The sequence below is a fragment of the Haematobia irritans genome, chromosome 2, assembly GCF_050003625.1.
Source record: "Haematobia irritans isolate KBUSLIRL chromosome 2, ASM5000362v1, whole genome shotgun sequence".
NCBI lineage: Eukaryota > Metazoa > Arthropoda > Insecta > Diptera > Muscidae > Haematobia > Haematobia irritans.
In genome coordinates, this window is record NC_134398.1 from 220,176,068 (window position 1) to 220,198,516 (window position 22,449).

The 22,449-nt window shown below is 29.8% G+C and overlaps 2 protein-coding genes across 4 annotated transcripts in view; one reads left to right on the forward strand and one right to left on the reverse strand.

Moving 5' to 3' along the window:
- Rab3GAP1 (RAB3 GTPase activating protein subunit 1) overlaps positions 1-22,449 on the forward strand; it is a 109,185-nt gene that overhangs the window by 84,937 nt on the left and 1,799 nt on the right. The window contains exons 3-4 of the mRNA XM_075297483.1: positions 15,864-16,300; positions 20,876-21,114. Coding sequence (XP_075153598.1) covers positions 15,864-16,300; positions 20,876-21,114 — 676 coding nt within the window. The remainder of the gene's footprint in view (positions 1-15,863; positions 16,301-20,875; positions 21,115-22,449) is intronic.
- haf (leucine-rich repeat and fibronectin type-III domain-containing protein hattifattener) overlaps positions 1-22,449 on the reverse strand; it is a 481,095-nt gene that overhangs the window by 69,665 nt on the left and 388,981 nt on the right. The window lies entirely within an intron of this gene.

Consider the following 22,449-nt stretch of genomic DNA (forward strand, 5'->3'; position numbering starts at 1 on the left):
TTCAACATCTTGCATTGAAAGCTTTTATGGTAGTGTTCTCATCTTTACTGCTATATTGGTTGTTAATATTTATATATGTCTTCCGTCGTTTTCCTTTGAATTATTTTCCAAAGGAAAAAAATAAGAAAAAAACAACAATGATTATCATGTTTTCCGAAGAAAACTCACGCAGACCGAAAGACACTCCACGTTTTTTTTCAACACCTAAAGTGGCAACATCAATGTGAGGGTCTTTAAAATAAAATGTAGGATGTATTTTTTTAATGATCTACTTAGCGGGTAATGGTAAATTTTGCAGATACTCTACAGTTTCTATAGAAATAAAATTTTCAGAAATTTTTCTAAAGAAATGAAATTTGGACAAAATTTTCTATTGAAATAAAATGTTGACAATATTTTCTATAGAAATAAAATTTTGACAAAATTTTCAATAGAAATAAAATTTTGACAAAATCTTCTATAGAAATAAAATTTTGACAAAATTTTCTATGGAAATAAAATATTCAGAAAATTTTCTATAGAAATAGAGTTTTTGTGAAAATTTCCTATAGAATTAACATTTTTAAAAAAATTTGGAAAAATTCTCTATAGATTTAAAATTTCTGAGAATTTTTTTTTATAGGAATGCAATTTTTGAAAAATTTTCTATAGAAATAAAATTTTTCGAAAATTTTCTAGAGAAATAAATTTTTTAGAATTTTTTTTCGAAAATTTTGTATAGAAATAAAATTATCTATAGTAATAAAATTTTCCGAAAATTTTATATAGAAGTAAAATTTTCAAAAACGTTTCTATAGAAATATTAAAAAGGAAATAAAAGAAAATTTCTATAGAAATAAAATTTTTGTAAACATTTTCTATAGAAATAACATTTTCCGAAAATTTTCTATAGAAATAAAGTTTTTGTAAAATTTTTCTAGAGGAATAAAATTTTCAGAAACAATATTTTCAGAGACAATATTTTCTATAGAAATAAAATTTTGACAAAATTTTCAATAGAAATAAAATTTTGACAAAATCTTCTATAGAAATAAAATTTTTACAAAATTTTCTATGGAAATAAAATATTCAGAAAATTTTCTATAGAAATAGAGTTTTTGTGAAAATTTCCTATAGAATTAACATTTTTAAAAAATTTGGAAAAATTCTCTATAGATTTAAAATTTCTGAGAATTTTTTTTTTATAGGAATGCAATTTTTGAAAAATTTTCTATAGAAATAAAATTTTTCGAAAATTTTCTAGAGAAATAAATTTTTTAGAATTTTTTTTTTTCGAAAATTTTGTATAGAAATAAAATTTTCTATAGTAATAAAATTTTCCGAAAATTTTATATAGAAGTAAAATTTTCAAAAACGTTTCTATAGAAATATTAAAAAGGAAATAAAAGAAAATTTCTATAGAAATAAAATTTTTGTAAACATTTTCTATAGAAATAACATTTTCCGAAAATTTTCTATAGAAATAAAGTTTTTGTAAAATTTTTCTAGAGGAATAAAATTTTCAGAAAATTTTCTATAGAAATAAAATTTTCAGAAAGTTTCTATAGAAATAAAATTTTGGAAAAATCTTCTGTAGATATAAAATTTTTGAAAATTTTTATAGAAATGTAATTCTATAGAAATAAAATTTCCCGAATATTTTCTATAGAAATAAAATTTTCCGAAAATTTTCTATAGGAGTAAAATTTTCTATAAAAATACAATTTTTCCAAAATTTTCTATAGAAATAAAGTTTCATTTCCATACACCATAAAAATACTGCGTACAACAAAACAGTCTCGAATGTACATTACTGATGTATAATAAAGTTTTCCGAAAATTTTCTATAGAAATAAAATTTTACGAATATTTTCTAGAGAAATAAAATTTCACGAATATTTTCTATAGGAATAAATTCTTCCCAAAATTTCCTACAGAAATAAAATTCTCTATGAAATAAATTTTCCGCAAAATTTTCTGTAAAAATAAAATTGTAAGAAAATTTTCTATTTAAATAAAATAATCCGAAATTTTTCTATAGAAATAAAATGGAAAATAAATTTTCCGCAAAATTTTCTGTAAAAAATAAAATTGTAAGAAAATTTTCTATTAAAATAAAATTATCCGATATTTTTCTATAGAAATAAAATGGGAGCCACCGTGGTGCAATGGTTAGCATGCCCGTCTTGCATACACAGGGTCGTGGGTTCAAACCCAGTTTCGACCAAACACCAAAAAGTTTTTCAGCGGTGGATATCCCACCTCAGTAATGCTGGTGACATTTCTGAGGGTTTCAAAGCTTCTCTAAGTGGTTTCACTGCAATGTGGAACGCCGTTCGGACTCGGCTATAAAAAGGAGGTCCCTTGTCATTGAGCTTAAAATGGATTCGGGCAGCATTCAGTGATAAGAGAGAAGTTCACCACTGTGGTATCACAATGGACTGAATAGTCTAAGTGAGCCTGAAATATCGGGCTGCCACTAACCTAACCTATAGAAATAAAATTATCCGAAAATAGAAATAAAAATTTTGAGAAAATTTCTATTGCAATAACATTTTTCAAAATTTTTCTATAGAAATAACATTTTCCTACAATTATTTTACAGAAATAAAATTTTCCGAAAATTTTCTATAGAAATAAAATTTTCCGAAAATTTTCTATAGAAATGAAATTTTCCAAAAATTTTCAAAAAATTTGTCAACACAATTTAAAACCAAAACGAATGAAGTAAGAGGAAACACGCTCAAAATAAACCCAGCCAACTGCACTCAAATCAATGATTTGACATTGACAAAGGAAAAGAGAAATATCTGTATAAAGATTTATTTCGGCAAAAGCCGACTATCATAAACCTTTTTTCGGAAGGTTCAAGTGTGGTTCAGTGAACTGCCCGAATTTATTCTGATATTTGGTTGATAATTTTGCTGCAAGTAGAGGATGCTGATGAGGAATGTGGTAATTCCGAAACGAGCGTCCATCCAACCATCTTGCAGTCTATAGGGCTTTGCCCAAATAAATTTGGCAAACATTCTTTTCCTCTGTTGGTTAAGCTACTCTCAGTCAACGCAATGATTTTAAAGCTAAGATCAAAACAACAAATTATAGAAATAAAATTTTTCAAAAAAAAATGATGTTCCAAAAATTTTCTAGTCAAAAAAATTTTCCGAAAATTTTTTATAGAAATAAAACATTCCACAAATTTTTTATAGAAATAAAATGTTCCGAAAATTTTCTATTCAAAAAAAAAAAAAAAAAAACAAAAATCAAAAAATGTACTATTGAAATACCCAGTAAAAAAAGCGTCGCTAAAAAAGTAATGAAAATGTTCTTTTTGGATCCGGAAGTGGTGCAAATTTGACGCAGAAGCAATGAATTCAACATGGGCTTGTCATAGGACGGAAGTTCTCCATTTCAACAGCCGTTGCACTGAATTTGCATCACTTCTTTAGGTATGATGCGAATTCAATGTTTTGGATGTAAATTACTAAATTCTGTGATATTTTGTCAAATAAATAATTTTTATAATTTTTTATAATTTTTATCGGATTCTAACGCTTGTCGGAAACGTTTGACCTCAAATATTTTCAAAAGTCCACAATTTTTTCAGACAAAATTTAAATGATTTGTACCATTTTATGAATTATTACTCTGTTTTTAACCTATTTGAAACAATAAAGTTAAATTTACCCATTAACAGTATGAAAAAACCAAGTTATAAAAAAAATTAATAAAAAGAACTTCCTGGGTAGTTAAAATAAAGAACATCATCGGGAGTGCATCTTCTGGAAGTGCTTTTGAAGTTGTGCCTTTGGAAGAACTTCTGATTTTTTTAAAGAAATTTTCTATACAAATAAATTTGTTTAAAAATTTTTCTATAGAAATACATTTTTTTAAGAAATTTTCTGTAGAAGTATTTTTTTAGAATTTTTTTTATAGAAATAACATTTTTCGTAAATTTTCTATAGAAAAAAATTGGAAAGTTTTCTATAGAAATAAAATTTTTAGAAAATTTTCTATAGAAGTATTTTTTTTAGAAAAATTTCTATAGAAATAAAATTTTCCGTAAATTTTCTATAGAAAGAAAATTAGAAAATTAGAAAGTTTTCTATAGGAATAAAATTTTTAGAAAATTTTCTATAGAAATAACATTTTAAGAAAATTTACTTTTTTTCGAAAATTTTTTATAGGCATACAATTTTCGGAACATTTTCTGAAGATGTAACATTTTCCGAAAATTTTCTAGAGAAATAAAATTTTCCAAACATTTTCTATAGAAATAAAATTTTGAAAAAATTTTCTACAGAAATAACATTTTGAGACAATTTTCTATAGAAATAAAATTGTTGAGAAAATTTTCTATAGAAATAAAATTGTTGAGAAAATTTTCTATAGAAATAAAATTTTGAGAAAATTTTCTTTAGAAATACAATTTTGAGAAAATTTTCTATAGAAATAAAATTTTTGAGAAAATTTCCAGAGAACTAAAATTTTGAGAAAATCTTCTCTAGAAATACAATTTTGAGAAAATTTTCTATAGAAATAAAATTTTGAGAAACATTTCTATAGATTTTTTGATTTTCAAAAAAATTTCTATAGAAACAAAAAAATTTTTAGAAAATCTTCTATTCACAAAAAAAAAAAAAATTAAAGCAAATCTTCTATTCAAAAAAAAAAAAAAAAATGTCTGAAAAATTTCCAATGAAAAAAATATTTCCGAAAATTTTCTATAGAAATAAAATTTTCCGAAAATTGTCCATAGAAATAAAATTTTCCGAAAATTGTCTATAGAAATAAAATTTTCCGAAAATTTTCCATCAAAAAAAAATATTTTCGAAAATTTTCTATAAAAATAAATTTTTTCGAAAATTTTCTATAGAAATAAAAATTGTATGCTTCGTTTTTCTTATACCTGTTATATTTAATGACAAACTCAATATACCCAGCATCACCATATCAACAGCATATAAAATAAAATTTTTCGAAAATTTTTTATACAAAAAAAGAAATCCAAAAATTTTCTATAAAAATAAAAATTTTCGAAAATTTTCCATAAAAATAAAATTTTTCGAAAATTTTCTATAGAAATAAAAATTGTATGCTTCGTTTTTCTTATACCTGTTATATTTAATGACAAACTCAATATACCCATCATCACCATATCAGCAGGATATACAGGAAGAATACGAAAGCGGCATGATTTCATGGTATCTTAGTATTTATTTATCTATCGTTGATTGTTTGTTGGTGTTGCCAACACTTTGGTCTTATCTATGGTGTTCTGCCTATAATGATGTATGTATGTGTGAGTGTTTACTTTTTCCAAGGATGACGTCATTTCCGTTTCCTTTGAACATCAACACATATTTCATACATAACACACTTTCTTCAGTTCACACCTAAAAATAGAGCTTTTTAGCAAATTAGCTAAGAAAATATAACACCAACGACAACGACTGAATGAAAATGACAACGTTTAAGGAAAAAACAACAACAAAAAATATTGCATAGTTAAAAATTATCATCCTTCACAGTATTTGTGTTTCCTCTTCGCTGTTCACCGAGTTGTCGTGAGTGATTAGCGTTCGTGCTTTGTTGTTGGTCGTTGATCACAAATCGCTGTGAAATGTTCTACTCTGTTCTCTACAATCTAAATTAATCTAATTAGATAAAAGCCCCTGTAGCAAACAAGGGGAGACTTGAGGCGAGAACACGAATGTTGGCATGCTGTGCAGAACGTTGATGACAAAACTTTTAGAGGAAACGGAAATTCCCTCAACATTTGCTGTTGTAGAGTTGTGATGTATGGAGGAGTGAAAGAGCAAGTGCCTAATGTTTCCCTTTTGATGTATGAAAACAATCGCATGTCTTTTAATAAGGTGTGACAGTTTAAAAAATTATAAAATAATTATTTTAATTATTTTATTTTAAGTTTTGAAATTCTTGTTTTAATGAAAAATATCCAAGAAATATTCGACAAATTTTGTTTAATAAAATTATGTAAATAACGGAAATGGTTTAGTTTGGATTATTTTTTTTTCAATTCCCAATCCACCTTGTATAAACTGCGCCGGAATTTACGTTAACAATTGTAAAAACGTCCGTTTCCGTTTATTCGTTTTGTTTTTATTATCGATTCAAATATAAATGGAAAGCCTCAGTTCAATCAACCGTAGTCTGGGTACCTTTCCAAAATTGTAACTCAATTAAAATTTTAAGAAGACAGGAACAAGAAGCGACATCAGAAATTGATTATGTACGAATTTATACATAAATTAATGAATGGCAAAACCATATGTGCCCCTGTGGATGGCATATTCATAATAGGGTGGATCGAAAAACTTTCTGTAGAAATAAATTTTTTAATTAGAAAAAATGTCTATAGAAATAAAATTAAAAAAGAAAAAAAAAATTCTATAGAAATAAATTTTCCAGAAAATCGTTCTTCTCGAAAAGCAAAGATGAACTAAAAATAAAGAAACATATCGTATGCATTTTAACTACGCTGTAGTTATTTTTACTATATTTGAGAAGTTTACGAAAAACTTCTGCTTTAGTTAGCTTTGAACTTATTTGTATGGACATTGGAATTTTAATGGCATTTAGTTTATAAAATTTTTGAGACATACATGGAATAAAAAAACATTCGATTGGCTGGGGAAAAATTTCTTGCAAAATTATAAAAATGTTGTAGTTTTTGCAATAAATATAAGATAATTTTAGCATCAGTTTAACAACGGACTTTTTTTCTGTGTGTATTTAATAAACAATCCAGCTAAATGGACTCAATTACGTTTAACTATGGCCAAGGAAACATGATAGCCCATCTAACCGTCTTACAGACTAAAGGGGATTTCTCTAATCAATTCCATCAAATTTTTTCTCTGTTGGTTACACACAAAAAAATATTTTTTATCTTCAATCACGAAATTAATTGAACCAATTAATTTTTAATTGAAATGAACGGAATTTATAGTATCATTTAAAAAACTAATTGCAAGTCAATTAAAAACATTAATTGATCCAATTAAAAAATTATTTGATACTATTAATTATACCCTGCGCCATACTGTGAAACAGGGTATTATAAGTTAGTGCATATGTTTGTAACACCAAGAAGGAGACGAGATAGACACATGGTGTCATTGGCAATAATGCTCAGGTTGGGTCCCTGAGTCGATATAACCATGTCCGTCTGTCCGTCCGTCCGTCTGTCTGTCTGTGAACACATTTTTGTGATCAAAGTCTAGGTCGCAATTTAAGTCCAATCGCCTTCAAATTTGGCACATGTTCCTAATTTGGGTCAGAATAGAACCCTATTGATTTTGGAAGAAATCGGTTCAGATTTAGATATAGCTCCCATATATATCTTTCGCCCGATATGCACTAATATGGACGCAGCAGCCAGAGTTTTATACCGATTTGCTTGAAATTTTGTACAAACATAACATTTAGTCGTATAGTCAAGTGTGCAAAATTTGATTGAAATCGGTTCAGATCTAGATATAGCTCCCATATATATCTTTCGCCCGATATGGACTTATATGGCCCCAAAAGCCAGATTTTTGGCCGAATTTGGTTGAAGTTTTGCACTAGGAGTACAATTCGTAGTATAGTCAAGCGTGCAAAATTTGATTGAAATCGGTTCAGATTTATATATAGCTCCCATATATAGCTTTCGCCCGATTTACACTCATATGACCACAGAGGCCAATTTTTTTACTCCGATTTAGTTGAAATTTTGCACAGGGAGTAGAGTTAGCATTGTAGCTATGCGTGCCCAGTTTGGTTGAAATCGGTTCAGATTTAGATATAGCTCCCATATATAGCTTTCGCCCGATTTACACTCATATGACCACAGAGGCCAATTTTTTGCTCCGATTTAGTTGAAATTTTGCACAGGGAGTAGAATTAGCATTGTAGCTATGCGTGCCAAATTTGATTGAAATCGGTTCAGATTTAGATATAGCTCCCATATATAAGTTTTTCTGATTTCGACAAAAATGGTCAAAATACCATCATTTTCCTTGTTAAATCGCCACTGCTTAGTCGAAAAGTTGTAAAAATGACTCTTATTTTCCTAAACTTCTAATACATATATATCGAGCGATAAATCATAAATAAACTTTTGCCAAGTTTCCTTAAAATTGCTTAAGATTTAAATGTTTCCCATATTTTTTTACTAACATTGTGTTCCACCCTAGTGCATTAGCCGACTTAAATTTTGAGTATATAGATTTTGTAGAAGTTTGTTAAATTCTGTCCAGATCGAGTGATATTTAAATGTATGTGTTTGGGACAAACCTTTATATATAGCTCCAACACATTTGACGGATGTGATATGGTATCGAAAATTTAGATCTACAAAGTGGTGCAGGGTATAATATAGTCGGCCCCGCCCGACTTTAGACTTCACTTACTTGTTTTTTTTTATTGATTTTTGTTTCAATTAAAAAATTAATTGATACTATTAATTTTTTATTGATTTTTGTTTCAATTAAAAAATTTGTTGAATCAATTAAATATTTGATTTAATATTTTGAAAGCTCAATTAAGACTTTAAGTGGAAAAATTTTTGTGAATTTTTTTTCTGTGTAAACTAGTTTTTAGCTAACATAGGGGTTTTTGCTGAAATTAAAACATTAAGTTAAACTAAACTATTTAAAATAATTTTTTTTATTTTAATTTTTATTTTATTTTAAATTTTAGTTAATTTTTATTTTTATAAGAAAAAAAAAACTGAAACAAATTTTTGATATTCCTTATCTTATCTGCCACCTTATCTGCCACTTAAAAATAAAATTTTTAAAATAAACTTTTTTGTTTTATTTTTATTTTTATTTTTTTTTTGATTTTATTTTTTTTTTATTTTAATTATTTATTGAATTTTATTTATTTCTATTTTATTTCATTTGTATTTTATTTTTATAAGAAAAAAACTGAAACACTTTTATGATATTCCTTATTACACAATCTGCCACTTAAAAGTAAATTAAAAAAAAATATTTTATTTTATTTTAATTTTTCTTATTTTTATAAGAAAAAACTACAAAAAAATTTTTGATATTCCCTATTACACAATCCGCAACTTTGCCAAGTGCTAGCCTCCATGTGCGATGGTAAGTGCTCCCGGTTTACTTAAGGCAATACACACCCCCATAACTGCCTTCACAGCCTTCGTAATTATTCATAAGCTTTTGATAAAAATAACATTGTATTTATTTAACTTTAAACCATCGTACCATCAACTTGCCGCATTTTATGACAAAAACCCATTCTGACCAACCCCAGTCTCATTGATATGCATAAGATCAATTCTATAGAAGATGGTCGGTTGTATGAGGTAACTTTGTCTGGTTACCTCATACATATGGTGGCGGTCAACGCGAGGGGTGTAACGACAGTAATTTTTGGCCATTTCGGTCATCAACACTAATGGACAAATTTCAAACACGTATGGGGGGCATAATAATGATGGTGGATGGGGAAAATATTTGGGTGATAAGTTTGTGGCTACCGTGACTTAATATAGGCCGTGTGTGAAGCGATTGGCCATTTTACAAGAATCGATTGTTCAATTTAAGCAAAATTATTATGTATATTCTACATATTATAACAAAATTTATTCCAATAATATGACGATTATTACTATAAAGTTACTGAAAAGAAAATGCCAGATATCAGTCTCAGTGCTGGCTAATACACATTATAATAAATTAGCAAAAGTCAATCCTTGAAATTTTTTAATTATACTGTTTTATTTTTTTTTACTTTTTATCAATTCTAATTTTTATTCTCTCTAACTGTCAGCTCACTCTTAATATCCCTTTTTGGGACAAAACCATTATATCCACGCTATCCGCGTTCATTCGAAATGCTCATTATTTTGTGGTAAATGCCTGTCCACACGCATATATGCGCTTCTATATAAAACGTCCAAATAGACTTTTCATTAAGCTCTTTATTTTTTTTCCAATAATGTGTTTCATTTGCTGGTGGTTAGTGTAACAATTTCACATATTGGCCATGGAAAATTTGCTTAATTTTTATTTTGAAGTTATATCTAAATATTGACACATAGCCTATTGCCGCTCATCAGCATCATCATCATCAACAATGTGTTTTAAATAGATGGGGAGGGGGGCGCGTATGGTTTGCCATCTCGTTAGCTTGGAGCCTAAAACAAAACCTGCAAAAGGATATTCAAACAATTTGGTTTGGTGAATGTGCATTATTTTGCAAGAATTGTGGGATGCAAAATGCCATTATTGCTTAACATGCTATCGTGTAACGACGCACATTGCAAACAGAATTGAAAATGGAATATTTTCACGCATTCTTTTGTCGTACGCTATAAACAACAATAGAGAGAATTCAAATAAGGCTATTTAAAAATCCAATATCCCCCAACACAATAAAGGGTAGTTTTCGTGGCATAGTGGCATATGAAAAAAATATCCATTATCCATATAGTAGTGCAAGTGGATTTGGAGCAAGGATACATGTGATCGTTTGTGTTTTACCATTTAGTTTTTTTGGGATGTATATTGGTTTGCAGCAAATTGTTATTCCTCACCTAGTTTTCAATTGCAAAACCTATGGTAATTTTTTGTAGCTAATGGCAGCCAACATATTTGTTTCTAAGTACAAACATAGCATAATACTAAACTAAATTAAATTTAGGAATTTTATCTTTTGTTATTTTATAAAAAAAAATTGCTAAAATTTTTATATAGAAATAAAATTTTGACAAAATTTTCTATAGAAATAAAATTTTGACAAAATTTCTATAGAAATAACAATTTTAACAAAATTTTCTATAGAAATAAAATTTGGACAAAATTTTCTAATAAATACAATTTTGACAAAAATTTTCTATAGAAATAAAATTTTGACAAAATTTTCTATAGAAATAAAATTTTGACAAAATTTTCTATAGAAATAAAATATTGACAAAATGTTCTATAGAAAGAAAATTTTGACAAATTGTTCTATAGAAATAAAATTTTGATAAAATTTTCTATAGAAATAAAATTTAGACAAAATATTTTAAATAATTAAAATTTTGACAAAATTTTCTATAGAATTAAAATTTTGACAAAATTTTCTATAGAAATAAAATTTTGTGAAAATTTCCTATAGAAATAAAATTTTGACAAAATATTCTATAGAAATAAAATTTTGAGAAAATTTTCTATAGAAATAAAATCTTGAGAAAATTTCCTATAGAAATCAAATTTTGGTTTAGTCAAAATTAGAGGCAGTTGAAAATTTATAGGTACGCATACTACCACGATGTTCTGATTTTAGGATCAGCGGGTGAGAACAAAATACTCCCGAACTATAACATCTTGTTCGTGAATATAGATAAGTCTTCGTAGAAATAATTGTGGCCCTCTCTAATGTATTTGGCGACTTTGAAAGGCATGTAAAATTCTACTGTTTTCGTGTGTCTGTTTGTTTGGGAACAAAGAACATAGCCAGCCGACTGAAGCAAGCCGAAGAAAATCTATCATACCTGTTCCCGGACAACAGATTAACCGTAGTTGACAAGAAAATCTTCACAAAATTGTCTATAGAAATAAAATTTTGAGAAAAATTTCTATAGAAATAAAATTTTGAGAAAAAATTATTTTCTATAAAAATAAAATTTAATTTCTATAGAAATAAAATTTTGACAAAATTTTCTATAGAAATAAAATTTTGACAAATTTTTCTATTGAAATAAAATTTTGAAAAAATTTCCTATAGAAATAAAATTTTGACAAAATTTCTATAGAAATAACAATTTTAACAAAATTTTCTATAGAAATAAAATTTGGACAAAATTTTCTAAGAAATAAAATTTTGACAAAAATTTTCTATAGAAATAAAATTTTGACAAAATTTTCTATAGAAATAAAATTTTGACAAAATTTTCTATAGAAATAAAATATTGACAAAATTTTCTATAGAAAGAAAATTTTGACAAATTATTCTATAGAAATAAAATTTTGACAAAATTTTCTATAGAAATAAAATTTTGACAAAATTTTCTATAGAAATAAAATTTTGACAAAATATTCTATAGAAATAAAAAATTGAGAAAATTTTCTATAGAAAGAAAATTTTAACAAAATCTTCTATAGAACTAAAATTTTGACAAAATTTTCTAACGAATTAAAATTTTGACAAATTTTTCTATAAAATTAAAATTTTGACAAAATTTTCTATAGAAATAAAATTTTGAGAAAATTTCCTATAGAAATAAAATTTTGATTTTGTCAAAGTTAGCGGAAGTTGAAAATTTATAGGTACGTATGATGTTCTGATTTTAGGATCAGCTGGTGGTAACAAAGTACCTCCGAACTATAACATCTTGTTCGTGAATATGGATAAGTCTTCGAAGAAATAATTGTGACACTCTCTAATTTATTTGGCGAGTTTGAAATGCATGTAAAATTGTACTGTTTTCGTGTGTCTGTTTGTTTGGGGGAACAAAGAACCTAGCCAGCCGACTGAAGCAAGCCGAAGAAAATCTATCATGCCACACAGTTCCCGGACAACAGATCAACCGTAGTTGACAAAATTTTCTATAGAAAGAAAATCTTGACAAAATTTTCTATAGAAATAAAATTTTGAGAAAAATTTCTATAGAAATAAAATTTTGAGAAAAATCTTTTTTTCTATAAAAATAAAATTTAGTTTCTATAGAAATAAAATTTTTGACAAAAGTTTTTATAGAAATCAAATTTTGACAATTTTTTATAGAAATCAAATTCTGACATAATTTTTTATAGAAATAAAATTTTGACAAAATTTTTTATAGAAATAAAATTTTGACAAAATTTTTTATAGAAATAAAATTTTGACAAAATTTTCTATAGAAATAAAATTTTGACAAAATTTTTTACAGAAATAAAATTTTGACAAAATTTTTTATAGAAATAAAATTTTGACAAAATTTTCTATAGAAATAAAATTTTGACAAAATTTTCTATAGAAATAAAATTATGACAAAATATTTTAAAGAATTAAAATTTTGACAAAGTTTTCTATAAAAATAAAATTTTGACAAAATTTTCTATAGAAATAAAATATTGACAAAATTTTCTAACGAAATAAAATTTTGCAAAATTTTCCATAGAAATAAAATTTAAACAAAATATTTTAAAGAATTAAAATTTTGACAAAATTTTCTATAGAAATAAAATATTGACAAAATTTTCTAAAGAAATAAAATTTTGCAAAATTTTCCATAGAAATAAAATTTAGACAAAATATTTTAAAGAATTACAATTTTGACAAAATTTTCTATAGAAATAAAATTTTGCAAAATTTTCTATAGAAATAAAATTTCATTCTTTATGTTTTGTTATTGTTGTTTTTGTTCTTTAAGCATTGTTGTTGTTTTTTATTGCAGCTTAAAACCATACATTGACTAAACTACAAGAGTAGCTTAACCAACAGAGGAAAAGAATTTAGACAAAATATTTTATAGAATTAAAATTTTGACAAAATTTTCCATAGAAATAAAATTTTGACAAAATTTTCTATAGAAATAAAATTTTGACAAAATTTTCTATAGAAATAAAATTTTGACAAAGTTTTCTATAGAAATAAAATTTTGACAAAAAAATAAAATTTTGACAAAATTTTCGAAAGAAATAAAATTTTGCAAAATTTTCTATAGAAATAAAATATAGACAAAATATTTTAAAGAATTAAAATTTTGACAAAATTTTCTATAGAAATAAAATTTTTACAAAATTTTCTATAGAAATAAAATTTAGACAAAATATTTTAAAGAATTAAAATTTTGACAAAATATTCTATAGAAATAAAATTTTGAGAAAATTTTCAATAGAAATAAAAAATTTTCTATATAAATAAAATGTTCACAAAATTTTCTATAGAAATAAAATTTTCACAAAGTTTTCTGTAGAAATAAAATTTTGATAAGATTTTCTATAGAAATAAAATTTTGACAAAATTTTCTATAGAAATAAAATTTTGATAAAATTTTCTATAGTTATAAAATTTTGACAAAATTTTCTATAGAAATAAAATGTTGACAAAATTTTCTATAGAAATTACATTTTGACAAAATTTTCTATAGAAATAAAATTTAGACAAAATTTTTTAAATAATTACAATTTCGACAAAATTTTCTATAGAAATATAATTTTGACAAAATTTTCTATACAAATAAAATGTTGACAAAAATTTCTGTAGAAACCAAATTTTCAAAAAATTTTCTAAAGAAATTAAGTTTTGACAAAATTTTCTATAGAAATAAAAATTTAAGAAAAGTTTTTATAGATATAAAATTTGGAGAAATTTTTCTATATTAATAAAATTTGGAGAAATTTTTCTATATTAATAAAATTTTGAGAAAATTTTCATAAATAAAATTTTGAGAAAATTTTTGATATAAATAAAATTCTGAGAAAATTTTTTATAGAAATAAAATTCTGAGAAAATTTTCTATATAAATACAATTTTGAGAAAATTTCATATAGAAATAAAAATTTGAGAAAATTTTCGATAGAAATAAAATTTTTACAAATATTTTATAGAATTGAAATTTTGACAAAATTTTCTATAGAATTGAAATTTTGACAAAATTTTCTATAGAAATAAAATTTAGACAAAATATTTTAAATAATTAAAATTTTGACAAAATTATCTATACAAATAATATTTTGACAAAAATTTCTGTAGAAACCAAATTTTCAGAAAATTTTCTAAAGAAATTAAATTTTGACAAAATTTTCTATAGAAATAAAATTTAAGAAAATTTTCTGTGGATATAAAATTTTGAGAAAATTTTCTATATTAATAAAATTTTGAGAAAATTTTCTATAGAAATAAAATTCTGAGAAAGTTTTCTATAGAAAAAAAATTCTGAGAAAATTTTCTATAGAAATAAAATTCGTAGAAAATTTTCATATAAATACAATTTTGAGAAAATTTCATATAGAAATAAAAATTTGAGAAAATTTTCGATAGAAATAAAATTTTTACAAATATTTTATAGAATTGAAATTTTGACAAAAATTTTTATAAAAATATAATTTTCAGAAAATTTTTTATAGAAATAAAATTTTCAGAAAATTTTCTATAGAAATAAGATTTTGGCAAATTTGCTATAGAAATAAAATTTTGAGAAAATTTTCTATAGAAGTATAGTTCTGTCTTCTGCAGATTCACATTCATGTCCTTGGGTCTATTTATGATTGAAAGTAGCATATATCACTACATATGTCCGATTCGTAGCTATTTCGTATACATTTGTAAATGATGAATGAATGATAAATGCCATACAAGATTTCATTAAAAATAAAAATGGCCGCCCTCCTCCCACCACCAAAAAAAAAGAACCCCTAGCATATGTCTATAATCAAATGATGAAAGGATGCTAGTGAACAGATTTTTGGCTGCCATACAGTGAATGGAAAATAAACCTTGGTTATTTTTGGGAAGAAGAAGAAGAACAAAAAAAGAAATTGACCACAGTATTTGTGAACAATCGATGTAACCAAATGAATGGATGAATGAATGAATAAAAAATTGTGAATATGTATTTCACAACAGGCAGGAATGCTTTTAGCATAAGCTCCACAAGGATTTCACATAGCCTGAATCAATACAGTTAATGAATTCATTTGAATAGTCCTGAGAAGATTGTTGAGAAAATACACGGAGAAAATTTTTTCTTTTTAAAGTACAGGATTTTCCGCTACTCAATACACAGTAGAAATTTCAATGTTGAAACTATTGAAGTAACATAAATTTGGAAATATTGTTGAATAAATTAATAATTAAATTTTCTAAGAGAAAAAAAAAAATAAATTCAAAGTTAAAATAATATGTGCCTGTTTCCGTTTTCTTTTTTGATCCTGTAGTGTGGCTCCCGGTTTACCGGACATTAAAACTTGTCTGCTACATCAAAAGCTTCAATTACTGAATCTTTGCATTGAAAAACGTTTGCAAAGGGAAAAGGGTGGTGGTCATCACACTACCACGACGGAAATGACAAAACAACAAGAGGCTGCGGAAAACATATCTGATGATGATACCGATGAGGAATTTTACGATATCACTGATGATGAAGATGACGATGATAATGATAAGGAAGAATCCAAGGGAGGCGATATTGAAGAATCCTCGAGACCTAAAAGTCCAATAAAACCTGAAGGCCGTTTGCAGCGTTTGAAAAATTTACGACTTTTGGAATCTCAAGATTATTTGTATGTCCCTGTTACCCAAGATTTGGCTCCCAAAACAGAGGATATGTTACAGGAGGATTCAAATGCTGTACTGAAAATGGGTTCAGATTCAGGTAGGAATTGTTTTTTTTTTAATGTTTTCTATCTTTCAGACACACAGAAAAAAAAAATATTTTTTGTCTTCAATCACGAAATTAATTGATCCAATTAATTTCTAATTAAAATATCTTCACACATCGCAGAAATGATAGTATCAATCACAAAAAATAAAAAAAATAAAATAATTGATACAATATTTTTTTTTTGATTGATGTTTGTTTCAATTATAAAATTTTTTATTTGAATATTTTTTAAAATTCAAATAAAATTTTAATTGGACAAATTGTGGTGATATTTTTTTCTGTGCAGAGTTGCCAGGTTAATATTGAGATTTCGTGTAGTCACTCAAGTCTTAATAAGAATGGATTTGCATCTTAAAAATCGTTGTTTAATTAATGGACGAATGTCACGAGGAACAAGGAGGTGTTCTCCTCATCTTAGAGAGTGAAATCGACTTATATTTGCATTTCTAAAATAAAGGATCTGTTTTACGAACTCCATTGCACCCACAGGAGGCTGAAAGCTCCTACATTCGTATGGTCTGATCAGCATTCGAGCGAAAATTGATTAGCTAAGATTTTTTCCTATGGCTTCGAATAAGCTTCGATTGTACGACAGAGCACTAAAGAAAAAATTACGTTCCAAATTCGTGAACGGATGGTAACAAAATGAAACGTAAACGTTCACGAAAAATCAAAACGGAATGTTCAAGGTTTCGTCCACGGCTTTCGTTTTCTTTGGCCATGAAAAGTCTTAAAATATTCTTTAGGCGTTTTTATGGCAACTCCATCGGTGGTGCTCTGTGCTAAGATGACTGGAGCAGACAATTCAGGTTCGAATCATGGTAGCGGATTATTTTCTTTTATAAATCCGTTACAATTACGTTTTCAGATCATGAACGCTAGTTCTTCTTTTGACAACGCATGGTGTCATTTTATCGTTGTCAGATTGACACCGTCTGTTATCCGTTTGTCCGTTCGTTGATTTAACGAACGGATCGTTTTGAAACGTGCACGCCGTTCATGACTTTTTCCTATGAGTATGATGGCATTTGTACACATATAAACGCGTCATTCTTGTAGATCTTAATAGCCATAAACTGTGGTATTCATTCGTGACTGTGAACATTTATGAACCCAAATTTTATTCGGAGAACAGGGATATCTCCATCAGAGCTATGGAAATCGCCTGGTCTGCTGAGTGGAGGTACCGCAAAATCTACAATTTCTTCAGATCAGGCAATCTTCTCATTACCCGACTTTGTGATTTCACAATCTCTGGTGACATATTGTAAATCTATCAAAAGGAAACAAAATAGGACGGCTTAATCGCCGTTTCAGGCATCTACCATTTTTGGGAGCAACCGTGGTGCAATGGTTAGCATGCCCGCCTTGCATACACAAGGTCGTGGGTTAGATTCCTGCTTCGACCGAACACCAACAAGTTTTTCAGCGTTGGATTATCCCACCTCAGTAATGCTGGTGACATTTCCGAATGTTTCAAAGCTTCTCTAAGTGGTTCCACTGCAATGTGGAACGCCGTTCCGACTCGGCTATAAAAAGGAGGCTCCTTTTCATCGAGCTTAATATGGAATGGGACAGCACTCAGTGATAAAAGAGAAGTTCACCACTTTGGTATCACAAAGGACAGAATAGTCTAAGTGAGCCTGATACATCGGGCTGCCACCTAACCTAACCTAACCTACTATTTCCCTCTAATGTTGATAAGTGGAGCTTTCGGTCTGACTTCAATAAAATTCGCAGAGAAGACCGAACTTTACCGTTAACTATGCCCCCTTATCATGTTGCTGAGGGGACCTTGCGGGACATAAAAAATCACTCGCTCCCCCTTATAATTCGAATCCCTCATAAGAACAGAGGGACTCATAAGACTGGTGTGATGAGAATCTTCCGATCGTCCTGCTTATTATGGTTTCAGTGTGACTATGAACACAAAGGGAATGCCTGTAACTTAGATCAAAGCATTCGTCAGTTACAGATAACATGAAAACCATTTATCTCCTATTGTAGCAATAACAGTCAGCCGTCCACTTTTGTGGACGTTACAATGATTGACCTGAAGAGATGCATGAGGTCTCTAAACTGTCGACCTATCGTGAAAAGTTTCTCATTGTCCGACTTTCACAGTCTCTGAATGCAGATCCTAAATCTATCCAAAGAAAGCAAACTAGGATGGTTTCAATCGCCGATAATCTTTCGGTCCATCCTCAATCAAATTTGAAGATAAGGCCTATCTACCCAGTTCACTATGACCCCTTCTTATGTTGCTTAGTGAACCATGCGGGACATCAGTTGCTCGCTTCATATTTCCAATTCCCCATAAGAGCAGAGGGATTCATAGAATCGTCGGATCATCCTGCTGATTAAAGTCTCAGAGAATTAAATCTAGTCAGGTCAGTAAGATTAACTACAAACCCAAAGAGAATGCGTCTAACTTAGGCCAACGCATTCGTCAGTTGGTCTCCAACCGAACGGAACTGTCGGAGAATTTTACAATCTCTGAATACAGAACGTAAATCCATTAAAAGAAAACAAATTAGGACGGCTTCATCGATGTTTTGAGACATCCACACCACTTCCGTCTCATGTAGCTGAGAGTAATATCCGGTCCAAATTCAATCAAAATCATAGATAAGGTCTATCTTCTCAGTTAACTATGACCCCTTCTCATGTTGCTGAGAGGACTTTGCGGGACATCAAACAGAGCATTTGCAGATCACTTCGTAATTCAATTTCCCCATAAGATCGGAGGAACTCATAGACTGGCGTGATGAGAATCGTAGGATCGTCCTACTGATACCAGTCTTAGAGAACTAAATCCAGAAGTCTGCAAAAGTAAATACCAACACAAGGGGAACGCGTGTAACTTAGTCCAAAGCATTCGTTAGTTGTGGACAACGGAAAAACTTTTGATCCCTTGTAGCACAAATAAGAGTCCATCAGCCAGTTTTGGGGACGTCACAATGACTGATCTGAAGAGATCCATGAGGTTTCTCAATTGTCGACTTGTTGTGAGACAGCATTAAAGAGAGTTATGAAGCTACCACCCCTTCATAATCATAGAATACATACGGAACTCATTTTTTAGAAGTATACAACTGAAGCGAGGGAATTGAGATAACTTAAGGACGTCATAACTCCGACAGCAAACCAGCCCTTAGGTTCTTGGGTTCAATCGCTTATGGTATTGGTATTTGTGAAAAGCTTAGGGATAGAACAAAGGTTATCGAGTTACTTGTCGAGGGTCACTGTGGCGCAATGGTTAGCATGCTCGCCTTGCATACAAAGGGACCTGGGTTCAATTCCAGTTTCGATCGAACACCATAAAGTATTTCGGCAGTGGTTTATACTGTTAGTTGTGGGCAAGGGAAAACCCCTTGATCCTGTGTAGCATAAATAGGAGTCCGTTAGCCACTTTTGGGAACGCTGAAATGACTGATCTGAAGAGACGTATGAGGTTTCTAAACTGTCGACTTATCGTGAAACAGCAATAAAGAGAGATACGAAGGGGCTGTAGTGAGAACTATCGAGCTCATACGGAAATCGTTGTTAGATCTATACAACTTAGACTAGGGAATTGAGGCAACTTGTTTATACCACCTTCACTTCACAGTTCGTTACATGAACGGCGCCAGTCATTGTTGATGGCGTCACAATTCCGACAAGAAACTGGTACATAGATTCTTGGGTTCCATCACTTCCGGTACTTCTATTTGTGATAATCTCTTGCGATAGAACAAAGGGTTTCAAGTTATTTGTCGAGGGCCAGTGTGGTCCAATAGTTAGCATGCTCGCGTTCCATACAAAGAGACCTGGGTTCGGTGGTCTATGTCCTCTCAGGAATACTGGTAAAGTTTCTGGGCGTATCGAAGCGACTCTAAGTGGTTTCATCGTAATTTTAAACGTCGTTCGTACTTGGCTATAAATAGGAGGTCCTTTGTCATTGAATTAAACATAGAATCTGGCAGCACTGACAACAGATCAGTTCGCCACCTCTGGTACCACTGAATAGTCTAAGTTCGTCCAAAATATTGGACTACTAATATTCCTAACCTAACCTACTTGTCGGTAGTACTTAGGATGTGGACTATTGATCATTCTGAGATGAGTTATACGATATGGACTCAACAGATAAGCGAACTACGGTCGAGTTGTAGGCCCACCTCCATGTGGCATTCGAGGATTTTACGACAATGGCTTCCCAATCACCATTTTCTGGATATGTATCAGGTTCCCAGGAAAGGATAGGTTTTCACTAAGTTAAGTGCGACGTCTAGCATTGTAATAGAGAATTTCTACATCAGAAATTATGCTGGACATGTTTGAATAAGAATGACTTTGATCTCTCAATGTAGCTGAATAAGTGATGGTCTCCAACGACTAAGTCACTAAGGCTCTTGGAGTCTGATGACTGTTGCTAGGATCGTTAGAACTTGTTGTTGGCAGATCTGGGCGGTTGGGGCCCAATTAGAATTAGTCAAGTGCTGCTACTCCTCCCCCTACTTATTCATATTTAATGTCAGAGTTACTGGCGGGTGTCTCATAATTTTTTTGTTTATTTTTTTGCAGAATACATAATGGACATGATGTGCTCAACTATAGTTTCTGATGCTGAGGCCTTTAAGGCAGCAAATCCTAAAGCCTGTTTTGAGGATTTCATTCGTTGGTTTAGCCCCAACGATTGGGAAGAATTTACGGATGAGGCGAATGGCGAGGTGAAATATAAACTTAGTGCTCGTATGAAAGCTCCCGGAAATACCTGGCAAAAAGTATGGGAACAAGCCAAACCAATACCAGCATCGAAACAGGTAAGTTGTGCTAGATTTAACAAACAAAAAAGCGACACGTACAACATGTACGCTGTTGATGACATTGGTAGCCGAAGTTACTAATGTCATCAACAGCTCGAAACCATCCAAGGCGCTGGGCCCCGATGGAATTTCAATGCTAATGCTGAAGCACCTGGGAATACTGGGAGTTGAGTACCTGACCAGACTCCTCAATTTGTCATTGGAATCACTTATTATACCCGATGTCTGGAAGATGGGAAGGGTGATTCCACTATTGAAGCCAGGCAAATATTCGAGTAATGGTGAATCGTACAGACCGATATCCCTTCTCTTGCTAGTAGCCTCAAGACACTTGAGGCACTACTCCTCCCCTTACTACATGGACGGCGGAAGTGCGTAGGCAGTTGAATGTTAGAGTCGATGGCGAAATAATTCCGACAGTAAACTACCCCAAGATAGTCGGGGTAACATTCGACAGCCTTTTCAGGTCATCTGGCCATGCCACTGCAATATATAATAAGATCCGCGGTAGAAACAAGGTCCTCAAGTCACTTGTCGGCAGTACTTGGGGTGCGGACAAAGAAACCTTGTTAACTACTTATAAGGCAATTGGCCGGTCAGTGGTAAACTATGCAGCTCCAGTGTGGACACCGCAAACCAGTGACACGCAGTGGAATAACATACAGACCTGCCAGAACGCTGTCCTTAGAACTGCGACTGGGTGTTTCAGCAGCACACCCGTGGATCACCTTTATGTGGAGACAAAGATCATTCCTGTGCGAAGACACAATTACATGTTGTCAAAGCAATATCTCCTGGGTTGTTATCGCAGTAATCATCCAAACCACCATCTCATGGATACACAACCACCACCCAGGATCGTAAGGGTTGATATACATCATCTAGAGTGCGAGATCCAGCGTTACAAAAGAGAGCCTCTAGATCAAGCAGCGTACCAGGCAGGTTTGAACAGGATTCATGAGGATACTGTAGCTGAAGCGGTGAGAAGCTACAAGGTTAATCCTGTTCTCGGAGTCCGACCGCCGCCCATAGCACCGGAGGAGAGAGACCTCCCACGGCAGACTAGGGTATTTTTAGCCCAATTAAGATCAGGCAAGTGCAGCCGCCTCAATTCCTACTTATCAGTGATTGATAGCAGCGTAACTGACGTATGTCCAATTTGCAACCAAGGGCCACACGACACGCGTCATCTTTTCTCTTGCCCTGCTAAACCAAACCGACTTACCACCAGATCACTCTGGACGCACCCCACCTTAGTGGCAGAGTTCCTCGATCTGGCCACAAGCTGAAGTACCAGAGCGTATAACAAAAAATGGATGAAATCACAATAAA